Genomic DNA, 24,174 nt, shown 5'->3' with positions numbered 1-24,174 from the left:
AGTAACCCAGCATTGCTTTTCACCCTCACACTTTTTTTATATTTTTTCTAATAAAGCAATATGTATCTACAATTAGAGACTATTTACTGATAAAAAAAAGCAATTTATTAAGTACTACAACTACCTGCACAGTGAGAAGCCACTCAAAAAGTATGTAATAGTTAGGTTATCTTATAAATCTAAATGATCTTAAACTCACTTTGCACAAATCATCTAATGGATTAGGCCTCAATACATAAAAATGAAATTAATTTTGAGTTCAAAAACTGTCAGCCAAGGCTCAGAAGTGAAAGTGTTAAAATGTAGGGTTTTTTATCATATGAGCCACTTTCTCATACTTCTCAACTGTCCCTATTTTGCTAGGACAATCCCAGTATAATGGCTTCCTATCTGTTAGTACAATTGTCCTGGAAGTAAACATCTGCCCTGAGGTATGGACTTGGTAATTAAGTATAAAAAATGCATCAGCAAAGGGCTGAATATAGGCTCAGAAGTAAAATGTTGAAACACTTTATTCATACTTATAAACTGTCCCTAGTATTTTCCTGGGAACATTCCAGTTTCTGATGTGCTATTTACAATAGGTGTTTAGAGGTAGAGCAGATTAGGTAAAGCTTTGGAAACATAGTACTCCAATAAACTGCTTACTTGTCTGTTCTACTATAACTGCTCTACTGTAATGTGCTTTTTTTTACAGTGATACTGAAATTGCTGCCATATTGCAAGAAATAATAGCACACACAGAATGTTAAAAAAAAGTGTGAGGGTGAAAAGCAAACCTGGGTTACTTTTTCTTTGATGCTTGAGTTAGTGATAGCATCAGAGGCATTATAAGCTGGAGGTTCCCTTTCTTGTGGTTATGGAATGACCAGCAAATAAAAGCCTGTGCTGTAACTCCAGCTATTCTGCACTAAACCTTACCACATATACTGTTGCATTTGTTGTTACATATGGCAGACTGGCAAGGATGCAGTAGGGCAAAATGCAGAAAGAACCTGGTTATGTGTTTTCTGCATTTGTTTTCAAATGAAATAAATTGTGATGTGTGTTGGGAGGGGGGTAGCAGCACAGCATGTATAAAAATGCATTTCAGTGGGAATTTAACTTACATTATTTAGTGCTGTTAATTTAAGTTAAATTCCCACTGAAATGCATTTTTATACCTGCTGTGCTGCTGGGGCCCCCCCCCCCCCCCCCCAACACACATCACAATTTATTTCATTTGAAAGCAGATGCAGAAAACACATAACCAGGTTCTTTCTGCATTTTGCCCTACTGCATACCTGCCAGTCTGCCATATGTAACAGTGCAATATGTGTTTAGTGCAGAATGGCTGGAGTTACAGGCTCACTCACACCCCATTCTGAGGCTTCCTGGCACAATCAATCATAGCAGATTTGCAGTGTCTCAATACTAGGCATTTAACACCACCTGCAAAATATGTCCCATGCTGCAGGAAGAAAATAACTGTTAGTGCGGCCAGCCCGGTATCACATGAGTGACAGCTGCTCCACCGGTCCCCCTATAATAGCGCCGCCGCTGCCCCTGCCACATTTTATGAACTTACCTGAGAAAGAATCCGGTCAGGTCGTCAGTGTCACACTGACTGTCTCACAGGCACCCACGTGGCACTGGCTCCGCTCCTCCGTCCACCATCATCCTCCTCCTCAGTCCTCTGAGTCTCCTCCAGGCTCCAGGCAGCACAGTCCTGTCCTCCAGGGCAGCCCTCCTCCACAGACAGCCACAACACAAGGCCCATAGTTAGTTAGTTAGCTAGGCTGCGGCAGCTGCAGCACCGGGTCTTCCCGCCAGTCTGATGTATCGGCGCTACGTCATGACCCAGTCCCACACCTGTCAATCAGCAGCCCAGCAGGCACGCCTCCCCGCAGTGCTGCTGAACTCCTGATTGGCTCATGTGATGTAGCTCATCATGGAGGCGGTATTGATAACCGCCTCCAATGGAGCTTGTGTGACAGCCCGGTAAGTCACCAGCGGGTGGCGCAGCTCTGTAGTGAGCAGCAGACAGTTATTTAGATCCATTGTTGCGCAATTAATGGAGGGCAGCAGACCGGCTCACTGCCTCCTAATTGCGCAACAATGGATGTTGAATTTGCAGCGCAAGCGCACACCGCATAGTAACTACATTAATGAGTAATCACCATCGGGGGTGGGGGGGGTACCCTTGGGGCGAGGGTGGGCGTGACCAATAAATTAATAAGATGAAAAAACACTTTTTTAAAAAAAAAAAAATATTATTTGAAAACATTTTTTCCCCTCATTGGACAGGGGCGGCACTGCCTCCCCTGCCTCCTATTACTGCACGTCACTGCAAACGATTGTCTAATCAATATACGCCCGGTATGTGGATATCCTATATCTCGTGTGCTCTATGTCCAAGCATATATTGTGCATACTGAGCCAATACCATATAGGGTTTAAATTGTATATTAGATCTAAATCGCTATTGCAACAAATATTTAGACTAAAGAGACAAGCCATGACTCCTATTCACAGCAACAAGCGCCACCTAGACACGCCCACCGACGCGTTTCGTCACTGATACGTGACTTCGTCAGGGTATAGGGGCGGCCCAGCCGTTCAGTCCGTATAATATGCTGTTTGGTTGCCATAGCAACAATTTCTGTATGCAGAAGTGTTTACCGCACTCATCTGGCGATTGTATCCATTACAGATTTTGTCTAAATATTCCTAATATCATAGGTACATGTGTCCACCTCACACAATAATCAGAAAAAGTTATCTAGTCTGATTATATTAATAACTGAATTAGCCAAAATTATGTTTATTTTCGTTACACGCAATTGGTATGTTCTTACCTTATATACACTGTAGCAATATGTTAAATTTATATCGGGGAGATAGTTATCTAATATAAACATTGACAAGATAAAAACGGACATTCCGTATTCTGATATTCAGTGTATTTTGCTGTTGCCATAGAGATGGCTTATATTAGAATACCATTCATCAATTCAATTATTCTTGTATCTATTATATTTTACTGATGTTAATCTTATATAGATGGGATATTCTTCCAATTCTACTTAAGCATTTCGTGATTTGTGCACAATATTTGGTGATTATAACATGTTGAATCAACATACATTGCTAACAATATATACACATCTAGTCTATAGCGTTGATTTTTAAAGAGATACAAATTAAGCAAACAGACTTATTATTTATGAATTGTGGTGTTACACAGTGATAGTTGGTGACACAGTATATCTGTTTGCATATCCTTGCAAGCCTATTCGAGTGAACGTTGAGCATATTATGATAAAAGTAGCGTGCTATGCAGCATGTAGATTAAGTAAATTCATTGGTATGAGTGTGATGAATAGAAACAGGGCACTTATTTAGCAATCGGCTGACTGGGTTTAATCCCAGCAGTACCCAGGCAGGAGGACGCCTTTGAGCGCATAGTCTGTGTGTTGGTTGTGAGGTTTCAAATACCTGTCTATCTTTTTTCCATATTTTTTGCTTAATACACTTTCACTCTGTCTCCTGTGGTTCAGCAGCAGCGCCTCCAGGGCACACAGCCCTTTTATTAATTGTTTTTAACCTAGTTGGATCATATTGAAATGAATACTTAGAAGTGGATGATGATTACCCACCTCATAAATATGATCCATTTTGGTAACTTTGTTTGTCTCAGCATATTTGTTAAATAAAGTGTTATGTTTTAATCCCACTACTTATGAAGTAAGAGGGATAGTTGAATGCTCTGCTTGGGGTGTCTTTGCTGCCTCCTGGTGGCCAGGTAATGTATTCCCATATGTAAAAATAGAAATTTGTGGATCCTCACTACCAAGAAAAAAAAGAATTTATCAGGTAAGAATACATTTTATTTTTATGTATGTGACATTTGGTTAATGATATAACATTTTGTAACTTCAAATGAATACGTTTGTTTTAACAAAATGCCTTAAAATTAGGGTTGTCAGAGTTAAAATCAGGGAGGCTCACAATGGAATTTTTTCACTTGCTGTACCAGGTGTAAAAAAAACCCAATAGACATAATTTGTATCAACAGAAAACTACTCTTCAATAAAAAAAACTAAAAATATAAATATATATATATTTATCAAGATAAATCCAAGATACTTTGAAACCACACACAGAGAATGTAAAAGAGACAGCTTTAGGTAAGGTTGAATTGTTGCAAACAAGTAGATGTAGTAGGTTATTGCCCCCATGCATTAGGCTGAATAAACCTGCTTTAAACTACACTATTTAGTGGAATTATTAGGATGGTGCATTTGTATACATGTAAGATGCTTAGGTATTTTAATATTGTAAAATAATACAGTTTATGAGCAAATGTTTAATATAAACTCTTTTTTATTATACCACTGAAATGACTGAACCAAAAAATCAAAGTACCACACTGTTTGTGGAAAGTTACATTTTTTCTTCTGCTTTCCAGGAAATGGAATGATTATAAGCAAGGATTTGGTCTCTTTAAAGGAAAGAATGATGAACACTGGCTTGGAAATAAACACATCTATGATCTGCTAGACAACAGTGAGTGTGCTGCCCTTTATATTAATCCTTTTTTCTTTTAGACGTACTATGGGAAAAATGTATCAAGCCCCGAAAAAAATGCGCCTAAAAAGTTGCGATTATTTTCGCAATAGTTCGCAATGTGTGAAGTCAAAAATGTCGCCAGTATTTATCCAAATTCTAGAGACATTTTTGGGGCAAAACTTTTTGCGATGTCAAGCGAATGGCTGATCCTAGTTTTCTTGTGAAAATGTAATTTTCACTTTATTTATCAATCTTAATTTTAGACACCGGTAAATGGTTTATTGTTTTAATCAAGTGATTGTTTAAAAGAATGTTATTTCTTATATATTAAAGTTAGTTTTATTTTGCCCCTTCTTTGGCTCTCTTTCATTAAGGAAGGTTGCCCGTTTTTTGGAGCTCATCTTCGTTCTTTTTAATACACTTATTTCAATTGCACTTAAATTATTTTACTTTTTTATAAATGTGGGTATACCTTTTTGTTAATTCATTATTAATATTATTCAGGTTCTGCGCCTTGTTGTGGGCAATTTCTAACCCTAGATACAGCAAGAAAAAGACATATTTCCCTTTTCCATCCAGACAAACAACAATATCGCTCTTTATTTTTCACTCCTCGCAACCTACAAATTGGCGAGATGTAAATCAGTGAATATGACATGCACCACTTTTTATAAATATATGAGAACTGCGAATATATACGGGCATTTTAAAATGCCAATAGAGATTAATACAAGAATTAGGCATTTCCAGACAACATAAGACTTGCGAATGGTTATGAGTCAGTTTGTTCGCACATATGAAAAGTTGCGACTTTATTGGCGCATAACCTTTCATAAATATGGTGATATCATTTGTGAGGTTTTTTTTGACGACAAATGTGAGAATTTTCTTATTCTCACTTTGATAAATCTTGCCCTATGTGTAAACAAATGATTTTTATATTCCTCCAGGGGAAATGTCACTGCAGATCGATCTGATGGACTGGAAAGGAAACAGGAGGTATGCAATCTATGAAGACTTCAAAATTACAAATGAACAGGTCAGAGAATTGAGGTTTTTAAGTATAATATGACAACATCCCTTTAAAACTGTGTGTTCAATAATATTACACAATTGTTTAACATTTGTGTGCAGGAAATGGTCTCCTGCCAATTTTTATCGCTAACAACCAATTCCATATCCTTCTCCCCTCTTTAATATGTGTAGACTTAATACATGTTGGAGAGCAATCCCAACTTGATCCCACCGCTGTGGATGAGTCCAGCAAGCAGTATAGAAAACTTCTGGTCAAATGAACTGGGGATGGTGGTGGTGGGGAGTGCTTCTGTGGAATTATGCCTTAGTTATATCCACATTTTAACTCCTGCCTTCAGCAAAACATTACCAACACCCTGTAGATCATAATGCTGTTGATTCAGCTTGAAGTGATGCCTGTTCCATCTCCCTCCACATGGTACACTCTAAATTACCCCCCCCCCTAAAGGTGTCACATGGGCCTCCACACCTGACTGGTTTTGGTAAATAGCTCAAGGAAACTCTAGGGGTTTGCCCATCCAAATATATATATTACATACAGATTGGAATTGGTTTAGGATGTGGGTCAGAACCACATTCAGCAAGCATCTAGCAAATAGGTTAGCTTAGGGTGCAGGTTCATATGAAGAACATTGGAATGTGAAATATTAACGCCTTAATGACCACATTGTACCCTGTAAGTCGCTGGTCGTTAAGGGATTGTCTGGGTATAATAGCCTCAGGCTTGCTAAAATAGCACTGTGCTATTGAAAAAGACACCCCCATAGAAACACCAGCAACTTACAGGGTACGTCACTGGCCATTAAGGGGTTAATATTTTCATTTTGGGTTAGTGCACTTGAGAAAACTCAAACTAGATTTCTGAGGATATTATTAGTGGCATTCCTGCTATTAACATCTATGGTTGCGTGAAGTGCCAAATTTTTGATATCTTGCACATCAAACAAGAACAGCTAGCTGTCAGGGTTTTATCCCTGTTTTGTTCGCCATGTGCTGCTGGCAGCCATTTTACTCACCTCTCTTGCTGACTATGGTGCATTGTGGGGGATGCTGCTCATTTCCTGCACTTCCTTTTATGGCCAAACTGGTGTGCATCACCTGTGTGAGACAGGATGCAGTCTCAGAATTGTGATGTCATCACTTATTATTTAAAGGGCCTCTGTTCAGTATGCTTTGCCTTTGCGTTGTCTCAGACCTGTTTGTGAGAGTTCCTGTGTATTACCTGGCTGTCTGACGTCCTTCCTGGTTCCTGATCCCTGGCTTGTTCCTGACTCTGCTGTTTTCCTTGTTCCTGATTCCGGCTTGTCTGACTATTCGCTTTGGCTCCTGACTCGGCTCGTCTGACTACCAACTCTGGTTTTGACTCCTGGCTTGTTATTTGACTTGTGGACTTTTTATTATTTTTTTGTTATTAATAAAGGTGTGATTATTTTTGCACTTCTCGTCTCAGTCTGATTCCTGGCACCCTGGCATTATGCAAAGGCCATGAATCCTGATGGTGCTAATAATCCACCTTTACCTGCCATCATTTCCAGGATGGATGAACAGGATCACCGCTTGGATCAATTTGCACTAGCCCTGCAAACCCTGCTGACTCGCACTGCACATTTGGACCAAAGTGTCCCACAAGTTATGGCTGCTCCTGTTTCCGCTGCTGCACCTAGTCCTACCAGGAGCATGTCTGGTTCTGCACCTCTACCTCAGCGATATGGAGGTGATCCTATTCAGTGCAGAGGGTTTTTGAACCAGGTGGGCATTTACTTTGAGATGTTACCTCAGGCATTTCCCTCTGACAGAGCTAAGGTGGGATTTCTCATCTCGTTACTCTCTGACACAGCTCTTGCCTGGGCTAATCCCTTGTAGGAGACTAATAAACCTGTGATTTCAAATTACCCTAAATTTGTGGCCTCCTTTCGAAGGGTATTTGATGTTCCAGCTTGCTCCTCCTCTGCTGCTAAACGACTCATGTCAATTCAGCAAGGTACAAGATCTGTTGCTCAGTATGCTATTGAGTTCTGTATGCTTGCCGCAGAGGTTGGTTGGAACAATGAAGCCCTTGTTGCCGCCTTCTTTCATGGGTTCTCTGATGCAATTAAAGACAAAGTTTCTGCAAGAGATTTACCAGAGGATCTCGAGGCATTGGTGTCTTTTTTGATCCTAATCGACATTAGACTCAGAGAGAGGCCCTCTTTCAAGGAGCGTTTGCGGAAGCCTCCTGTACCGTTGTCTCCTAAGTGTTCGTTCCCACCCATGCCTCCCTCTCCTCCCATGCCTCCTGGTCCCGAGTCACCAGGTACTGCTGAACCGATGCAGTTGGGATTCATGCGTCTCTCCGTGGCAGAGAGGGCCTTTAGGAGGAGGGAGGGGCTCTGCCTCTATTATGGGTTATCCTTACTGGTCTTACAATTGTGCCATAGACCTGCATTCCTCCTCGGGGCCGGGTTTACCCTCTGTCTGTTGAGAATTGTGCTATGGAGGAGAATGTTGCCGATGCTCTGTCACGGGGGATCATCCGCAAATCCTGCTCTCCTGCAGGGGCTGGCTTCTTCTTTGTGAAGAAATAGGGTGGCGAGTTAAGACCATGCATCAATTATAGGGGTCTTAATCGTCTTACCATTAAGAATGCTTACCCTATTCCGCTCATTACGGAACTCTTTGACCACCTCAAGGGAGCTACGGTCTTTACTAAACTTGATTTGAGAGGAGCATACAATCTCATTAGGATCAAGGAGGGCCACGAATGGAAAACATCGTTTAACACCAGGAGCGGGAATTAGGAGTATCTTGTAATGCCCTTTGGCCTATGTAATGCCCCTGCTGTTTTCCAGGAATTTATTAATGATGTCCTACGAGATATGTTGAAACAGTGTGTTGTGGTGTACTTAGAGGGGCTACGGTCCAGAGGAGCGTTCTTGGGTTCCCTCCTCTGATGTTCATGCTCCCGCCCTCCTCCGTGCCTTCCATGCCCGTTTACCCAATAAGCCTTTTGTCCTCCCGTGGGGGAGGGGTCGTTGAGGGGAGGGTACTGTCAGGGTTTTTTCCCTGTTTTGCCATGTGCTGCTGGAAGCCATTTTACTCACCTCTCTTGCTGACTATGGTGCATTGTGGGGGATGCTGCTCATTTCCTGCACTTCCTTTTATGGCCAGACTGGTGTGCATCATCCGTGTGAGACAGGATGCAGTCTCAGATTTGTTATGTCATCACTTATTATTTAAAGGGCCTCTGTTCAGTATGCTTTGCCTTTGCGTTGTCTCAGACCTGTTTGTGAGAGTTCCTGTGTATTACCTGGCTGTCTGACGTCCTTCCTGGTTCCTGATCCCTGGTTTGTTCCTGACTCTGCGCATATACACTTAGATTACAAGTTTTGCGCTATACTGAGGGTGTAAAAAACGCAAAAAATTGAGCGGTATCGCACTCTCCATAGCACTCTAATTACGAGTTACTGAAAAGCCTCCTTGTGCTATGCGTTTTGGTGCATTAAGCTCCATACCGCACAAAAGCCAAGGGCTGAGTTAATGTGTTTGTACACGCTTTCCCCCATAGACATCATTTAGAAAAAAAACTAAACCTGCAATTGCAGAATGGCAAATCGCTGTAACGCAACCCCATTAATGTCTATGGGGAAAAGAAAGTTACGTTTAAACCCAAGATAAACCCCTAGTCTAAACACCCCTAATCCGCCGCCCCAACATCACAGACACTAAATAAAATTATTAACCCCTTCATTTTTTCGTAGTATTTGGTTTATTTAAATTTGTAATTTAGGTTTTTTATTTTTTCGTAGTGTTAGTTTTTTTTTAATCATGTAATTTAGTATTTTTAATTGGTAGTTTATTTTATTTTATTAGAATAGTTATGTTAATTTATAGTTTAGTTTTAGGATTTTTTTTATTTCACAGGTAAGTTTATATTTATTTTAAGATAGTTATATTGTAACTTTTAATTTAAAGTTAGAGGGGTGTTAGGTTTAGGGGGTTAATAGTTTAATTTAGTTTTTTTGCAATGTGGGGGGGGCCGAGGGTTTAGGGGTATTAAGTTTATATAGTGTTGGCGATGTGGGTGGGCGGCGGATTAGGGGTTAATAGGTTTATTTAATAGTCTCAATGTGGGTGGGTGGCGGATTAGGGGTTAATAAATTTAATATAGTATTTGTGATGCAGAAGCGTGGCGGTTTAGGGGTTAATATGTAGTTTATGGGTGTTAGTGTACTTTGTAACATTTTAGTTATTAGTTTTGTGAAACATTTTTAATTTGCAAAATCCATAAATACTGGTCTCAGATCACGGAATGAATCGTGTCGATATAGGCTGTAACGTCATTTTTTGAATGCGGAATGGACATTGCATTACAGGCTAAAATGCTTGCGGTATAGCTATACCGCCGCGACTTGTAATATGCGTTACCTGCCATTTCACGTGCAATGGCCAATTTGTCAGCGATATAGCCGTACTGCACCATAACGCAAAACTTGTAATGTAGCCCAATGTGAGCAGAGGTTATAAACAAGATTTGCTAAAAGCTTACATACATAATCTAAATTCTAGTGATAGTGCTTAGCTTTTATTAGCATTGTTTCTTTAAAAAAAAAAGCTCAAATGAAAATGATTATAGACTGTATGATGTGATAATTTTGCATTAGTTTTTGTTTTGTTTTTTATTGTCAGATACATTGCTGTCTTTATTCAATATCCCCTAATTTGTATGTATATTACCCTTTATTCACGTGAAAAGTATCACAATAATTCCATCTATAATGAATGGAGAATATGCACATTCGTATAGTGTATTTTAAAGTGTTAAAGCCCTATCTCTACGTTAGCAGCATAATAAATAATTCAGTGTGGAAATTCTTCTTAAACATTAATAATGCATAACACTTTTGTTTCTTTTATATATATTCTGATAAAATAAAATGTTTGCATACCATATTTCATAGAATATATATATATTTTTATTTATTTTTTGCTGCTGGCATATTGTTTTCAGCCCATGTATTTTGAATATCTGCTGATTTAGATACTTTTACCTTGTTTATTCATGTTTGAGTATTTCTACAACCAGGAAAGACTATGAACAATAAATGTGTGATACTATTAATTGTTAGAATTTGTTAAGAAGTTTCCCAAACTGATGTTGGGGATTTACACACAAGATTTACATTTGTAATGAGAATATGTGCTGATACTTAGTTTATACTAGCATTGTGTTGCAGTTTTATGACAGTGTGACACTAGATCTTGCTATTACATTATGAGATCAGAAAATAATGGCTAACATAAAAATGGGATCTCATTATGTTCCCACTTGGCCTAATGCATTTAAACAAACACTTTTGTAGTATTACAGTGTAACCAAGTATCAGTACATATTCGTATTACAAAAATGAGCAAATCTTTTGTGTAAACCATCAAGAAAATGGCAGTTTGAGAAAACTGTATATGTTTGGAGCAGTAGTTGGTAGCAGTTTTGCATCAATTCTTTTAGCAATGTTATACATTGTGCAAAAAGTGCTGCCATCTAGTGCTCAATGTGTATAAAATTGCATGGATTCAAAATTGCTACCACAGACCTCCCAACTGTCTCTATTTGACAGGGACAGTCCCTGATTCTGAGCTCTGTCCCTCTGCCCTTCTAAGACAGCCATGTGCCCCTCTTTACAGAATTTCCCTTAGCCCCCACCCAGAAACACTCACAAACGTCCCTGACACAGCCACAGACCACCCAGAAACATCCTAAATCACGCTCACTAACCACCCATGATCTTTCCCCTCCCAAAATGGCTCCACCCACAAAATGTTGGTGGGCTCCTATCAACCTCCTGTGTCCCTCATTCTCAGCCACAAATGTTGGGAGTTATGCTACCATAAAGACATTTTCATAACTTGTAAAACAAAACTTGTAGCTCAGATAGTAATTTGCTTCATGGTTTCTATATAAAATATTGTGAGTTTCAGTAACCCCTTATCTATTGGTTGCAAGTGAACAAGGGTATCTTTATGTCTCATCTATCTAGCCTCCTGCACCCCTTTCTATATCATGCAGCAAGAACGGTAAACAAGTTATTTTAAAATGAATATTGTTTCTGGCTACTTTGAAATGGCTGCCAAGCTCTACCCACTGATGACATAGTAATTGGGGGTGCATATGGCGTCTAATCACAAAAGGCTCACTAGTTGGATTCATCATACTGTCAATGCTATTCAGCAGAGATGAGGCGCTAGTGACAAACCCTAAGTATTATCCGATTGGTTGTACATCCGGTGACCTCACAGAAGACACGGGCCAATCAGATCATACATTAATGCACAAGGGCAGATATGCTCCAGAGAGTTCTGTTCTAAACAGAGCCTTGGGCGCCTCAACCGCCTCTGGGAACCAAACCATGGGTCCCATCCACCACAACGTGCTTTTAAAGGTTCTTGGACAGAATGCGTGTGCGACGGATAATAATCTGACAGACAAATATCCATCGGATAACAGTCCGGTCTGTCAGAGAACCTTTAAAAGCATGTCGTGGGGGGTGGGACCCAGGGTTAGGTTTCCAGAGGCGGTTGTGATGCCTGAGGCTCTGATTAGAACAGAAATCTCTGGAGCATATCTGCCCTCGGGCATTAATGCATGATCTGATTGGCCCTTGTCTCTGTGAGGTCACCGGATGCACAACCAATCAGATAATGCTTAGGGTTTGTCGCTACAGCCTAGTCAGCACAGTGCCTAGATTGTGATGTCATCAGTGGGCAGCCATTTTTAAACTGGTCAGAAACAATATTTATATTAAAATAACTTTTTTACCATTCCTGCTGCATGATATAGAAAGAGGATGAAGAGTTTCTCAGTAAGGCAATACAAGCTAGTTGCACTTGCATGCAGCATTTACTGAGGAAGGGGCAGTTTAAGTTTCAGATTTTGATTAAGAAACAGCAGAAACATGGAAATATAAGCTTAAACTCTTGTCTTTTACAGTAATCTAAGTTGTACAAATATGTACATATATTTATATAAAAACCTACAGTGCTTGTCTAAAATCTCTTGTAACATTTTATTTTTCTGCAGGACAATTACAGGCTATGGGTGAGCTTTTACTCTGGAAATGCTGGTGATGGTCTGTCTGGTGGGAACAACTTTGAACAGCAATGGTCAGCATCACTCAAGGGCATGCCTTTTAGCACATCCGACAAAGACAATGACAGGTTTATTATGGGAAACTGTGCAGAGGAAAACAAGAGTGGTTGGTGGTTCAATAGGTATGTAAACCGTCTTGGGGCTTATAACCTATAGACGTAGAACACATATTTATATGATACTATTGAACAGTACAATAAAAATGTGTAACTATCTGATATCAACCAATGGGCACTGGTAAAAAGTACCAAACAGCCAATGAGCCTTAGTAAGAAGTACAAGTACTAGTTTGAATTAAAATTTAAATATTTGTTGTGTAAAACGGTTAAATGCTGTTCTTTCATATATTTCAGTACAATTTCCCCTTTAAGTGGAAAATTGCCTTCATTCATTACTATATGACCTATAGGAATATAATTTCATGAATATCCCTCGGATTTTTTTAGTAGACAAGAGAGACTAATTATATTAGATAGAACTGTGTACTTATTTGTTTCTTAGTTGATTATAACTATTGAACACTGATAAACATACATTTCTAAAGTAATGCATAAAACACTTCCATACATCAAATTATTTCTTAAAGCATTTTCTTCTATTTTGTTATCTTCAGGTGCCATGTTGCCAATTTAAATGGATTTTATTATAAGAATGGAAACTATACCGGAAAGCATGATAATGGTATTGTCTGGTCCACTTGGCATGGATTGTGGTACTCACTAAAATTCACTGTAATGAAGATCAGACGTCCAACGTTTCTCAATGTGGGGAGTGGAAATGGGATGATTGGTTAACTGAAGTGTAAAATACCAGTCCATTTTTAATAAGCCAAAAAATCATTGTCAAGTCCTGGCTATATCAAAAGTGGATTTCTACAACTATATTCAGATGTTTCACCTTTAGGGCCAGAATACAAGTGGGTTGTTATGTAATGCTCCCGCAATAAGTGCGCTAGAAGTACACTTTTTGCGCATGTCAGGTGGCATTCGTATTACAAGCTTGGTGACGCGCGTAAAAAGCCAAACTTACAATATCGTTTGCGCGATAATGTATTCCCCGCTAGAATTCAATAGAGCAAAAAAAGTGTATCAAATTAATTAGTTCCATACAGACCCCCACTTTGAGCTAGATTACAACTCTTTTTATAACTCCCGATTGCATATCAACTATCTGCTAGAAGAAAGCTTTTTTGCACGCATCGGGTAGTGGTCGTATTAGAAGTTGAAAGGAAAAAGTTTTCTCTCACACAAAAACCAATACTTCGAATATCGCGATCGCGTTAACGTATTCTCCCATAAAAGTCAATGGAGCAAGAAAACTGTAAACAAAAACCTAACACTCTACTCGCACGCAAACATGAACGCATATTCTCAAGTGTGCTAACCCGACATCAAAATATTACTATTTCACATTACAATGTTCTTCACAGAATATGAATATGTTCTATTTATTCATAAATACATATTTCTATATATCTGATGGTATTTTGGTACAATATATATATACTGTGGTGGCAAAAATTGTGGACACTTTTTGAAATTTTTATGTTTTGCAACAATGCAGGCTTATAGGAAATTATATTTTGCACCAAATGCAAATGTTAATATGTTAATTTAAAGACAATTTAATGCTGAATTTAATGCAAAAATCAGAATGCAAATTATATGCAGTAGAAAAAAAGTTATGCAGGGAATACTGCAATCATGCTGAATATACTATAATGCACTTATGGTTTCAATGAACTATCAGTATTTAGTAGGGTAGCCTTTATTCTTTAAAAACGCATCACAGCAACGTCTCACTGAGCCAACAAGTGTTTGAAGCTCTGCCTTCGTTATTACGTGGTGTCAGGAAGCAATTATAGCCTCAATTAATTATATATATACAATATATTCTATGTGCAGAACACTGGAATGTGAAATATTTACAGTAAATACACAGTACAGTATAACACTTTATTAAATATGAATATTGTATAAATATTGGTACAATATATGTTTTCAGCTACTTAACTGAAAAGGGCTCCAGTGCGCATCTATCTATCTATATACTATATTTATATTTATGTCTATATATGTTTTCATATGTATTTGTGTTTATATGTGTATATATGTCTGTAAATACATAAATACACATATAAATACATAAATACATATGTACACACATATAAATATATATATATATATATACATATATATACACATACAGTATATAATATACATACATATATAAATAGTTAGACATGTACTGTATATGTATGTATCTCAATGTTAAAGCCCTTTACCTGCCTTTTTTTATCCAACACCTGAGACCTCATTTCTTTGAACCCTTATAACTCTTTTTTGCAATATTTTTTAATAATTTTTATTAGACAGTGTTATTATGAGTGTAACTGTACTTTTACATGTAATTTTGATGTGTTTTGTGACACTTTTTGTTTTGGGAAACAGTTAACCATAGCTCTGAGGTTGCGCTAACCTGACGCGTGTTAACTTGAATTGCGCTCAAGCAACAGTGTTTACTTTCAACTTTTAATATGAGTGGGAAAAAAAACAACATGCAAAAACAGCCGCGATAAACCCCTTTTCGCTCACGCATAACTGTTAGCGCTCCACTCATAATCTGGCCCTTAACAGGTACACACATATCACTTTAAATGCTCACTGCAAGATACTGATCAAACACTCTTCAACACACTGTTCAGCACTCTGGAAAGCGCTTGTTGATTGGTGGCTACATTTAGCCACCAATCAAGCAAGCGCTACCCAGGTTCTGAACCAAAATGGGTAGCAATGATTATTTGATATAATAATACCAAAAAATAAATATAAATAAGAACAAAAAACTGAAGCAATGATAAAATTGTGTCAAGCCTTGACCCAAGTTTGGTATTGAGACTGGTCGTATATGGGCCAACACATGTTTGTTATAATGTTTACTATATTTTTGTTTAGATTTTTGTGGCTGCAAATTTCACCCACTAACTAATGGTGCGGTTCCAGTTATCGGTTCCAGATATTGGCCAGGAACACCAGGTGGTGGAATGCAGTAGCGGAGCTTTACCTTTCTTACTAGTGAGGCAATGTTTAGTAGCTTTTGAGAGAATAACTGTTTTGTTTATTTTAATATCCTCATAAGCAAATGGATTCTAAAGCTTAAAATTAAAAAGTTTTAACAGAAAAAAAGAGAGTTTGTACACTAAACCCTTTCTTCTCTTTGCTCTTTATATTTTTTAGGATTGTGATATAAAGGAGTCATAGCACCAAGCTTATTTTTTAAAGGGACAGTCTACACCAGAATTTTTATTGTTTTAAAAGATAGAAAATCCCTTTATTACCCATTTCCCAGTTTTGCATAACTAACACAGTTATAATAATATACTTTTAACCTCTGTGATTATCTTGTATCTAAGCCTCTGCAAACTGCCCCTTTTTTCAGTTCTTTTGACAGACTTGCAGTCTAGCCAATCAGTGCCTGCTCCCAGATAACTTCTCGTGCACGAGCACAGTGTTATCTATATGAAATATGTGAACTAACACCCTCTAGTGGTGAAAAACTGTTAAAATGCAATCTGAAAGAGGTGGGCTTCAAGGTCTAAGAAAATAGCATATGAACCTCCTAGGTTAAGCTTTCAACTAAGAATACCAAGAGAACAAAGCAAAATTGGTGATAAAAGTAAATTGTTTAAAATTACATGCTCTATCTGAATCATGAAAGTTTATTTTGGCCTAGACTGTCCCTTTAAGCCTAAACTCTGATAATATTCTGTACACAGAGCCAGTATTTACAAAAATATGGACTGTGAGTATTTTTCCATTTAGTAATTATATCACCACTTAAAGGGATATGAAACCCAAACATTTTCTTTCATGATTCAGATTTTAAACAACTTTCTACTTTACTTCTATTATCAATTTTCTTTGTTCTCTTGGTATGTTTTGTTAAAAAGCAGGGATGTACACTTAGGAGCTGGCCCTTTTCTGGAGCACTATATGGCAGAAGTTTTGCAAGAATGTTATCCATTTGCAAGAGCACTATACGGCAGCACTATTTCCCGCCATGTAGTGCTGCAGATGCCTACCTAGGTATCTCTTCAACACAGAATATCATGGGAACAAAGCAAATTTGATAATAAAAGTAAATTAGAAACCTTTTAACGATTGTATGTCTGAATTTACAATAGAACATTTTTGGGGTTTCATATCCCTTTAAGTACCTCTTTTCTAACATAATCAGACCATCTTTGGCTAAACTTATAGCTTAAAGGGACACTGAACCCAAATTTTTTCTTTTGTGATTCAGATAGAGCATGCAATTTTAAGCAACTTTCTAATTTACACCTATTATCAATTTTTATTCGTTCTCTTGCTATCTTTATTTTAAAAAGAAAGCATCTAAGCTATTTTTTTTGGTTCAGACCATGGAAAGCACCTTTTTATTGGTGGGTGAATTTATCCACCAATCAGCAAGAACAACCCAGTTTGTTCACCATAAATGGGCCGGCATCTAAACTTACATTCTTGCATTTCAAATAAAGATACCAAGAGAATGAAGACAATTTGATAATAGGAGTCAATTAGAAAGTTGCTTAAAATTGCATGCTCTATCTGAATCACAAAAGACATAATTTGGGTTCAGTGTCCCTTTAACTCATTTATTCCCCTTATTTGTTTTGTAGCCATTTTCTGGAATCATTATAGTTCTATTTTTTTAATAATTGACCCCAAACCCTCTATTGTATACTCAAGGTGTTACCAGGGATTTATTTAGGGACTGAATTATGTGAATTTAATAATGTTAAAAACATGAAATAACTGCATTTGTATACTAAAGGCTTCAATCATAATATTGAAATGTAGATCATATCAAACAATGTGAATACTATTGTTGTAAAGATGCTATATAATGTGCAATCCACATTAAATATTTACTGTCTTGTTTGCTTCTGATTGTCATATTTTTTAAAAAAAATGTAAAGCACAAATATAACAAAATACAGTGAGAAACAATAAAATACATTTTTTATATGTTGCTAGTATATGTTGTTTTAACTCATTTTTGTAGAATTTTGCACCAAACAAATGAATATGTCAATAACATTAAAAATGAAGATAATGATCAGGCAATCAAAAAGAGACATACAAATATAAATGACTTTTAGTATATGCCTAGGAGTTATATTAACTGTTATTAATCAGTTATATATAAACTAAAGCTGAAGAATAATTTTATGACATTCACAGAAGACTGTGCCCCGGAAATTAGATAAACAAAGTGAAATACAACTTAGCAAAGTAATGGGGCTTATAAAGAGAAAAAAAGTAAATTTTTACAGCTTTGCGACTGGTTAAAAAAATTACAGCAGGGAAACAAAGAACGGAGGCTGCAACTTTTCCTCTGCTGACTTTTCTCTAGCCAGTAATCTATAGTGATATTTTTTATTTGCATAGGGGCAGCAATAAAGGTTGCTCAAATTAAATTTCAATCACCTAGATTACAAGTTTTGTGTTGCGGCTTGTAACGCTGAAAATATGGCATTTTCAGCGTTAAAACAGCAGCGCAGCTATTACAAGTGTTGTCGGTATAGGTGTACCGCACACCTTTTAGCCTGTACCACAATGTCAGTCCCGCACACGTAAAAATGAAGTTTTTTCATGGGATTCCCATAGCGCCGGTATTACGAGTTTTGCGGTATGCCTAAAAAGTGAGCGTTACAGCCTAAAACGACAAGATCTGTACCCCCATCTAAAGTCAGTAGTTATGAGTGTTACGCTACAAAGCTGTAGCATAAAACTCATAACTAAAAAGTGTTACAAAGTACACTAACACCCATAAACTACCTATTAACCCTTAAACCGAGGCCCTCCCGCATCGCAAACACTATAATAAATTTTACCCCTAATCTGCCGCTCCCGACATCGCCGCCACTAAAATATATGTATTAACCCCTATTCCGCCGCTCCCCGACATCGTCACCACTATACTAAAGTTATTAACCCCTAAACCGCTGCCCTCCTGCATAAAAAAACACTATTTAAATATTATTAACCCCTAATCTGCCGTCCGCCCACACCGCCGCTATAATACGATATATACTAAAATAAACTATTAACCCCTAAACCGAAAGCCCCCCCACAACGAAATAAACTAATTTAAACTAGTAACCCCTAAATCTAACAACCCCCTAACTTTATATTAAAATTACAATTTCCCTAGCTTAAATTAAATTAAAACTTACCTGTCAAATAAAAAAATAAAAAAATTTAAACTAACAATCAAGCTATTATAATTATTAAACTAAAATTAAACTAACTACCAAGTAAATAAAACTAAGCTACCAATAAAAAAATCCTAACACTACTCTAAAAATTACAAAAAGTATCTAATTACAAAAAATAAAAACTAACGCCTAGATTTAGAGTTCTGCGTTAGCCGTCAAAACCAGCGTTAAGGGGTCCTAACGCTGCGTTTGGCCGGCCGCTGGTATTTAGAGTCAGTCAGGAAAGGGTCTAACGCTCACTTTCCAGCCGCGACTTTTCCATACCGCAGATCCCCTTACGTCAATTGCGTATCTTATCTTTTCAATGGGATCTTTCTAATGCTGGTATTTAGAGTCTTGGCTGAAGTGAGCGTTAGAACTCTAACGACAAAACTCCAGCCGCAGAAAAAAGTCAGGAGTTAAGAGCTTTCTGGGCTAACGCCGGTTCATAAAGCTCTTAACTACTGTGCTCTAAAGTACACTAACACCCATAAACTACCTATGTACCCCTAAACCGAGGTCCCCCCACATCGCCGCCACTCTAATAAATTTTTTTAACCCCTAATCTGCCGACCGCACACCGCCGCTACCTACATTATCCCTATGTACCCCTATTCTGCGGCCCCTAACATCGCCGACACCTACATAATATTTATTAACCCCTAATCTGCCCCCCCCAACATTGCCGCTACCTTACCTACACTTATTAACCCCTAATCTGCCGACCGGACCTCGCCGCTACTCTAATAAATGTATTAACCCCTAAAGCTAAGTCTAACCCTAACACTAACACCCCCCTAAGTTAAATATAATTTTTATCTAACAAAATAAATTAAATCTTATTAAATAAATTAATCCTATTTAAAGCTAAATACTTACCTGTAAAATAAACCCTAATATTGTATCTATTTTAGAATTTATATTTATTTTACAGGCAACTTTGTATTTATTTTAACTAGGTACAATAGCTATTAAATAGTTATTAACTATTTAATAGCTACCTAGTTAAAATAATTACAAAATTACCTGTAAAATAAATCCTAACCTAAGTTACAATTAAACCTAATGCTACACTATCAATAAATTAATTAACTAAACTACCTACAATTATCTACAATTAAATCAACTAAACTAAATAACAAAAAAACCCCCCACTAAATTACAAAAAATAAAAAAAGATTACAAGAATTTTAAACTAATTACACCTACTTTAAGCCCCCTAAAAAAATAACAAATCCCCCAAAATAAAAAAATGCCCTACCCTATTCTAAAAAAAAAGTTAACAGCTCTTTTACCTTACCAGCCCTTAAAAGGGCCTTTTGCGGGGCATGCCCCAAAGTAAACAGCTCTTTTGCCTGTAAAAAAAAAATACAATACCCCCCCAACATTAAAACCCACCACCCACATACCCCTAATCTAACCCACCCAAACCCCCCTTAAAAAACCTAACACTAAGCCCCTGAAGATCTTCCTACCTTATCTTCACCCAGCCGGGTATCACCGATCCGTCCAGAAGAGGGTCCAAAGTCTTCATCCTATCCGGACAGAAGAGCTCCTCCAGAGAGTCCGAAGTCTTCATCCTATCCGGGCAGAAGAGGACATCCGGACCGGCAGACATCTTCATCCAGGCGGCATCTTCTATCTTCTTCCATACGGAGCGGAGCGGGTCCATCTTGAAGCAGCCGTTGCGGAGCCATCCTTCTTCACCAACGTCCTAAGCCCAAATGAAGGTTCCTTTAAATTACGTCATCCAAGATGGCGTTCCTCGAATTCCGATTGGCTGATAGGATTCTATCAGCTAATCGGAATTAAGGTAGGAAAAATCTGATTGGCTGATTGAATCAGCCAATCAGATTCAAGTTCAATCCGATTGGCTGATTGGATCAGCCAATCAGATTGAGTTTGCATTCTATTGGCTGATCGGAACAGCCAATAGAATGCAAGCTCAATCTGATTGGCTGATTGGATCAGCCAATCGGATTGAACTTGAATCTGATTGGCTGATTCAATCAGCCAATCAGATTTTTCCTACCTTATTTCCGATTGGCTGATAGAATCCTATCAGCCAATCGGAATTCGAGGGACGCCATCTTGGATGACGTCATTTAAAGGAACCTTCATTCGGACTTAGGACGTCGGTGAAGGATGGCTCTGCGTCGGCTGCTTCAAGATGGACCCGCTCCGCTCCGGATGGAAGAAGATAGAAGATGCCACCTGGATGAAGATGTCTGCCGGTCCAGATGTCCTCTTCTGCCCGGATAGGATGAAGACTTCGAACCCTCTGGAGGAGCTCTTCTGCCCGGATAGGATGAAGACTTCGGACCCTCTTCTGGACGGATCGGTGATACCCGGCTGGGTGAAGATAAGGTAGGAAGATCTTCAGGGGCTTAGTGTTAAGTTTTTTAAGGGGGGTTTGGGTGGGTTAGATTAGGGGTATGTGGGTGGTGGGTTGTAATGTTGGGGGGGGTATTGTATGTTTTTTTTACAGGCAAAAGAGCTGTTTACTTTGGGGCATGCCCCGCAAAAGGCCCTTTTAAGGGCTGGTAAGGTAAAAGAGCTGTTAACTTTTTAATTTAGAATAGGGTAGGGAAAGTTTTTTATTTTGGGGGGCTTTGTTATTTTTTTAGGGGGCTTAGAGTAGGTGTAATTAGTTTAAAATTCTTGTAATCTTTTTTTATTTTTTGTAATTTAGTGTTTTTTTTTTTTGTAATTTAGTTTAGTTGATTTAATTGTAGATAATTGTAGGTAGTTTAGTTAATTAATTTATTGATAGTGTAGTGTTAGGTTTAATTGTAACTTAGGTTAGGATTTATTTTACAGGTAATTTTGTAATTATTTTAACTAGGTAGCTATTAAATAGTAAATAACTATTTAATAGCTATTGTACCTAGTTAAAATAAATACAAAGTTGCCTGTAAAATAAATATAAATCCTAAAATAGCTACAATATAATTATTCGTTATATTGTAGCTATATTAGAGTTTATTTTACAGGTAAGTATTTAGTTTTAAATAGGATTAATTTATTTAATAAGAGTTAATTTATTTTGTTAGAATAAAATTATATTTAACTTAGGGGGATGTTAGTGTTAGGGTTAGACTTAGCTGTAGGGGTTAATACATTTATTAGAGTAGCGGCGAGGTCCGGTCAGCAGATTAGGGGTTAATAAGTGTAGGTAGGTAGCGGCGACGTTGGGGGGGGCAGATTAGGGGTTAATAATTATAATGTAGGTGTCGGCGACGTTGGGGGCAGCAGATTAGGGGTTCATAGGGATAACTTAGGTGGCGGCGGTGTCCGGAGCAGCAGATTAGGGGTTAATTGTATAATGCAGGTGTCAGCGATAGCGGGGTCGGCAGATTAGGGGTTAATAAGTGTAAGGTTAGGGGTGTTTAGACTCGGGGTACATGTTAGGGTGTTAGGTGCAGACTTAGAAACTGTTTTCCCATAGGAAACAATGGGGCTGCGTTAGGAGCTGAACGCTGCTTTTTTGCAGGTGTTAGGCTTTTTTTCAGCTCAAACTGCCCCATTGTTTCCTATGGGGATATCGCGCACAAGCACGTTTTTGAAGCTGGCCGCGTCCGTAAGCAACGCTGGTATTTAGAGTTGAAGTGGCGGTAAATTATGCTCTACGCTCCCTTTTTGGAGCCTAACGCAGCCCTTCAGAGAACTCTAAATACCAGCGTTATTTAAAAGGTGCGGGGGAAAAAAAACACGCGTAGCTAACGCACCCCTTTGGCCGCAAAACTCTAAATCTAGGTGTAACTAAATTACAAAAAACAAACACTAAATTACGAAAAAATAACAAATTATCAAAAATAAAAAAGAATTACACCTAATCTAATAGCCCTATCAAAATAAAAAAGCCCACCCAAAATAAAAGAAACCCTAGCCTACAATAAACTACCAATGGCCTTTTGTGGGGCATTGCCCCAAAGATATCAGCTCTTTTACCTGTAAAAAAAATACAAACTTCCCCCCAACAGTAAAACCCACCACCCAACCAAACCCCCAAATAAAAAAACTATCTAAAATAACCTAAACTACCCAATGTCCTGAAAAGGGCATTTGTATGGGCATTGCCCTTAAAAAGGGCATTTAGCTCTTTTACTGCCCAGACCCTAAAAAAAAAAACCCCACCCAAAAACCCCTTAAAAAAAACCTAACACTAACCTCCGATGATCCACTTACAGTTGTTGAAGTTCCGCTTGAAGGATCCATCCAGCCGGCGAAGTCATCATCCATGCGGCAAGAAGTCTTCATCCAGGTGGCCTCTTCGATCTTCATCCAGCCGGCACGGAGCGGGTCCATCCTGAAGACATCCGGCGCGGAGCATGCTCTTCATATGGTCGCCGCTGACTCTGAATCTTCAATGCAAGGGACGCGATTCAAGATGGCGTCCCTTGCATTCCTATTGGCTGAAAAATTTGAATCAGCCAATAGGAATTAGAGCTGCTAAAGTCCTATTGGCTATTCAAATCAACCAATAGGATTTTAGCAGCTCTCATTCTATTTACAAAAAGATATTGTTTTTTGGTGCGCAAATCCTACTCCTGCACATACACTAATCTGTACCCATAAACAGATATAGAAAAGACAAGGTAAAATGTAGAAAGACGTGTATATGCGCTAAACAGCAATGGGGATATGTGGATAAGGAGGATATTTGAAATAGGTATCTATTAAAATGAATTATCTATGTACATAAGTTAAAACACTATACTAAAAACAGTATAGAGGGGGGGCGGAGCTAACCGCCGAGGTGGATGGCTGCATTTTTACAGAGCTCCTGACCCAAGACTCACAAAAAGAGATTTAACTACCTAATTCTCCTGCCTGAAGTAATTAATGTATAGTCTTACCTAGAGGGGATACTGAGTGACCGATTTTGGGAGCATACAAAGCCTCTTTTCTGCTAATACAAGACTTAAAATGAGGAACGAGTAATCCATGAGGGGAGCATGGAGTCAGAGACATTAAACATGGCGGCCTAAGCAATAAACAGATTTGAGCAGAGAGACTGCCGGAATAGGTCTGAGCGAATCTGACAAAGAAGAAAGCTGCAGAAAGGTGTGGTGGAGCTGCCGCCCGCACTGAAGCACCATTTGAGCGGATTCGCGCACCTAACAGGAGAAATCGCTGCAACAAGTTTATGAAAATCCTCCAGGCATACGCTGTCTCATAATGCCCAGTGGGGGCTATAGAGCAC

The 24,174-nt window shown here is 38.3% G+C and overlaps 1 protein-coding gene across 3 annotated transcripts in view; it reads left to right on the top strand.

Moving 5' to 3' along the window:
• LOC128654468 (fibrinogen-like protein 1) overlaps window positions 1-17,747 on the top strand; it is an 83,120-nt gene extending 65,373 nt beyond the window's left edge. For all 3 annotated transcript variants that reach the window (XM_053708393.1, XM_053708391.1, XM_053708394.1), the window contains 4 exons: window positions 4,451-4,548; window positions 5,502-5,590; window positions 12,641-12,831; window positions 13,323-17,747. In XM_053708393.1, the coding sequence (XP_053564368.1) occupies window positions 4,451-4,548; window positions 5,502-5,590; window positions 12,641-12,831; window positions 13,323-13,503 (559 nt within the window). In that variant the 3' untranslated portion in view covers window positions 13,504-17,747. The remainder of the gene's footprint in view (window positions 1-4,450; window positions 4,549-5,501; window positions 5,591-12,640; window positions 12,832-13,322) is intronic.
• The last annotated feature ends 6,427 nt before the right edge of the window (window positions 17,748-24,174 follow it).

Source organism: Bombina bombina, chromosome 3, assembly GCF_027579735.1.
Source record: "Bombina bombina isolate aBomBom1 chromosome 3, aBomBom1.pri, whole genome shotgun sequence".
Lineage (NCBI taxonomy): Eukaryota > Metazoa > Chordata > Amphibia > Anura > Bombinatoridae > Bombina > Bombina bombina.
This window is presented reverse-complemented; position numbering and strand designations above follow the sequence as displayed.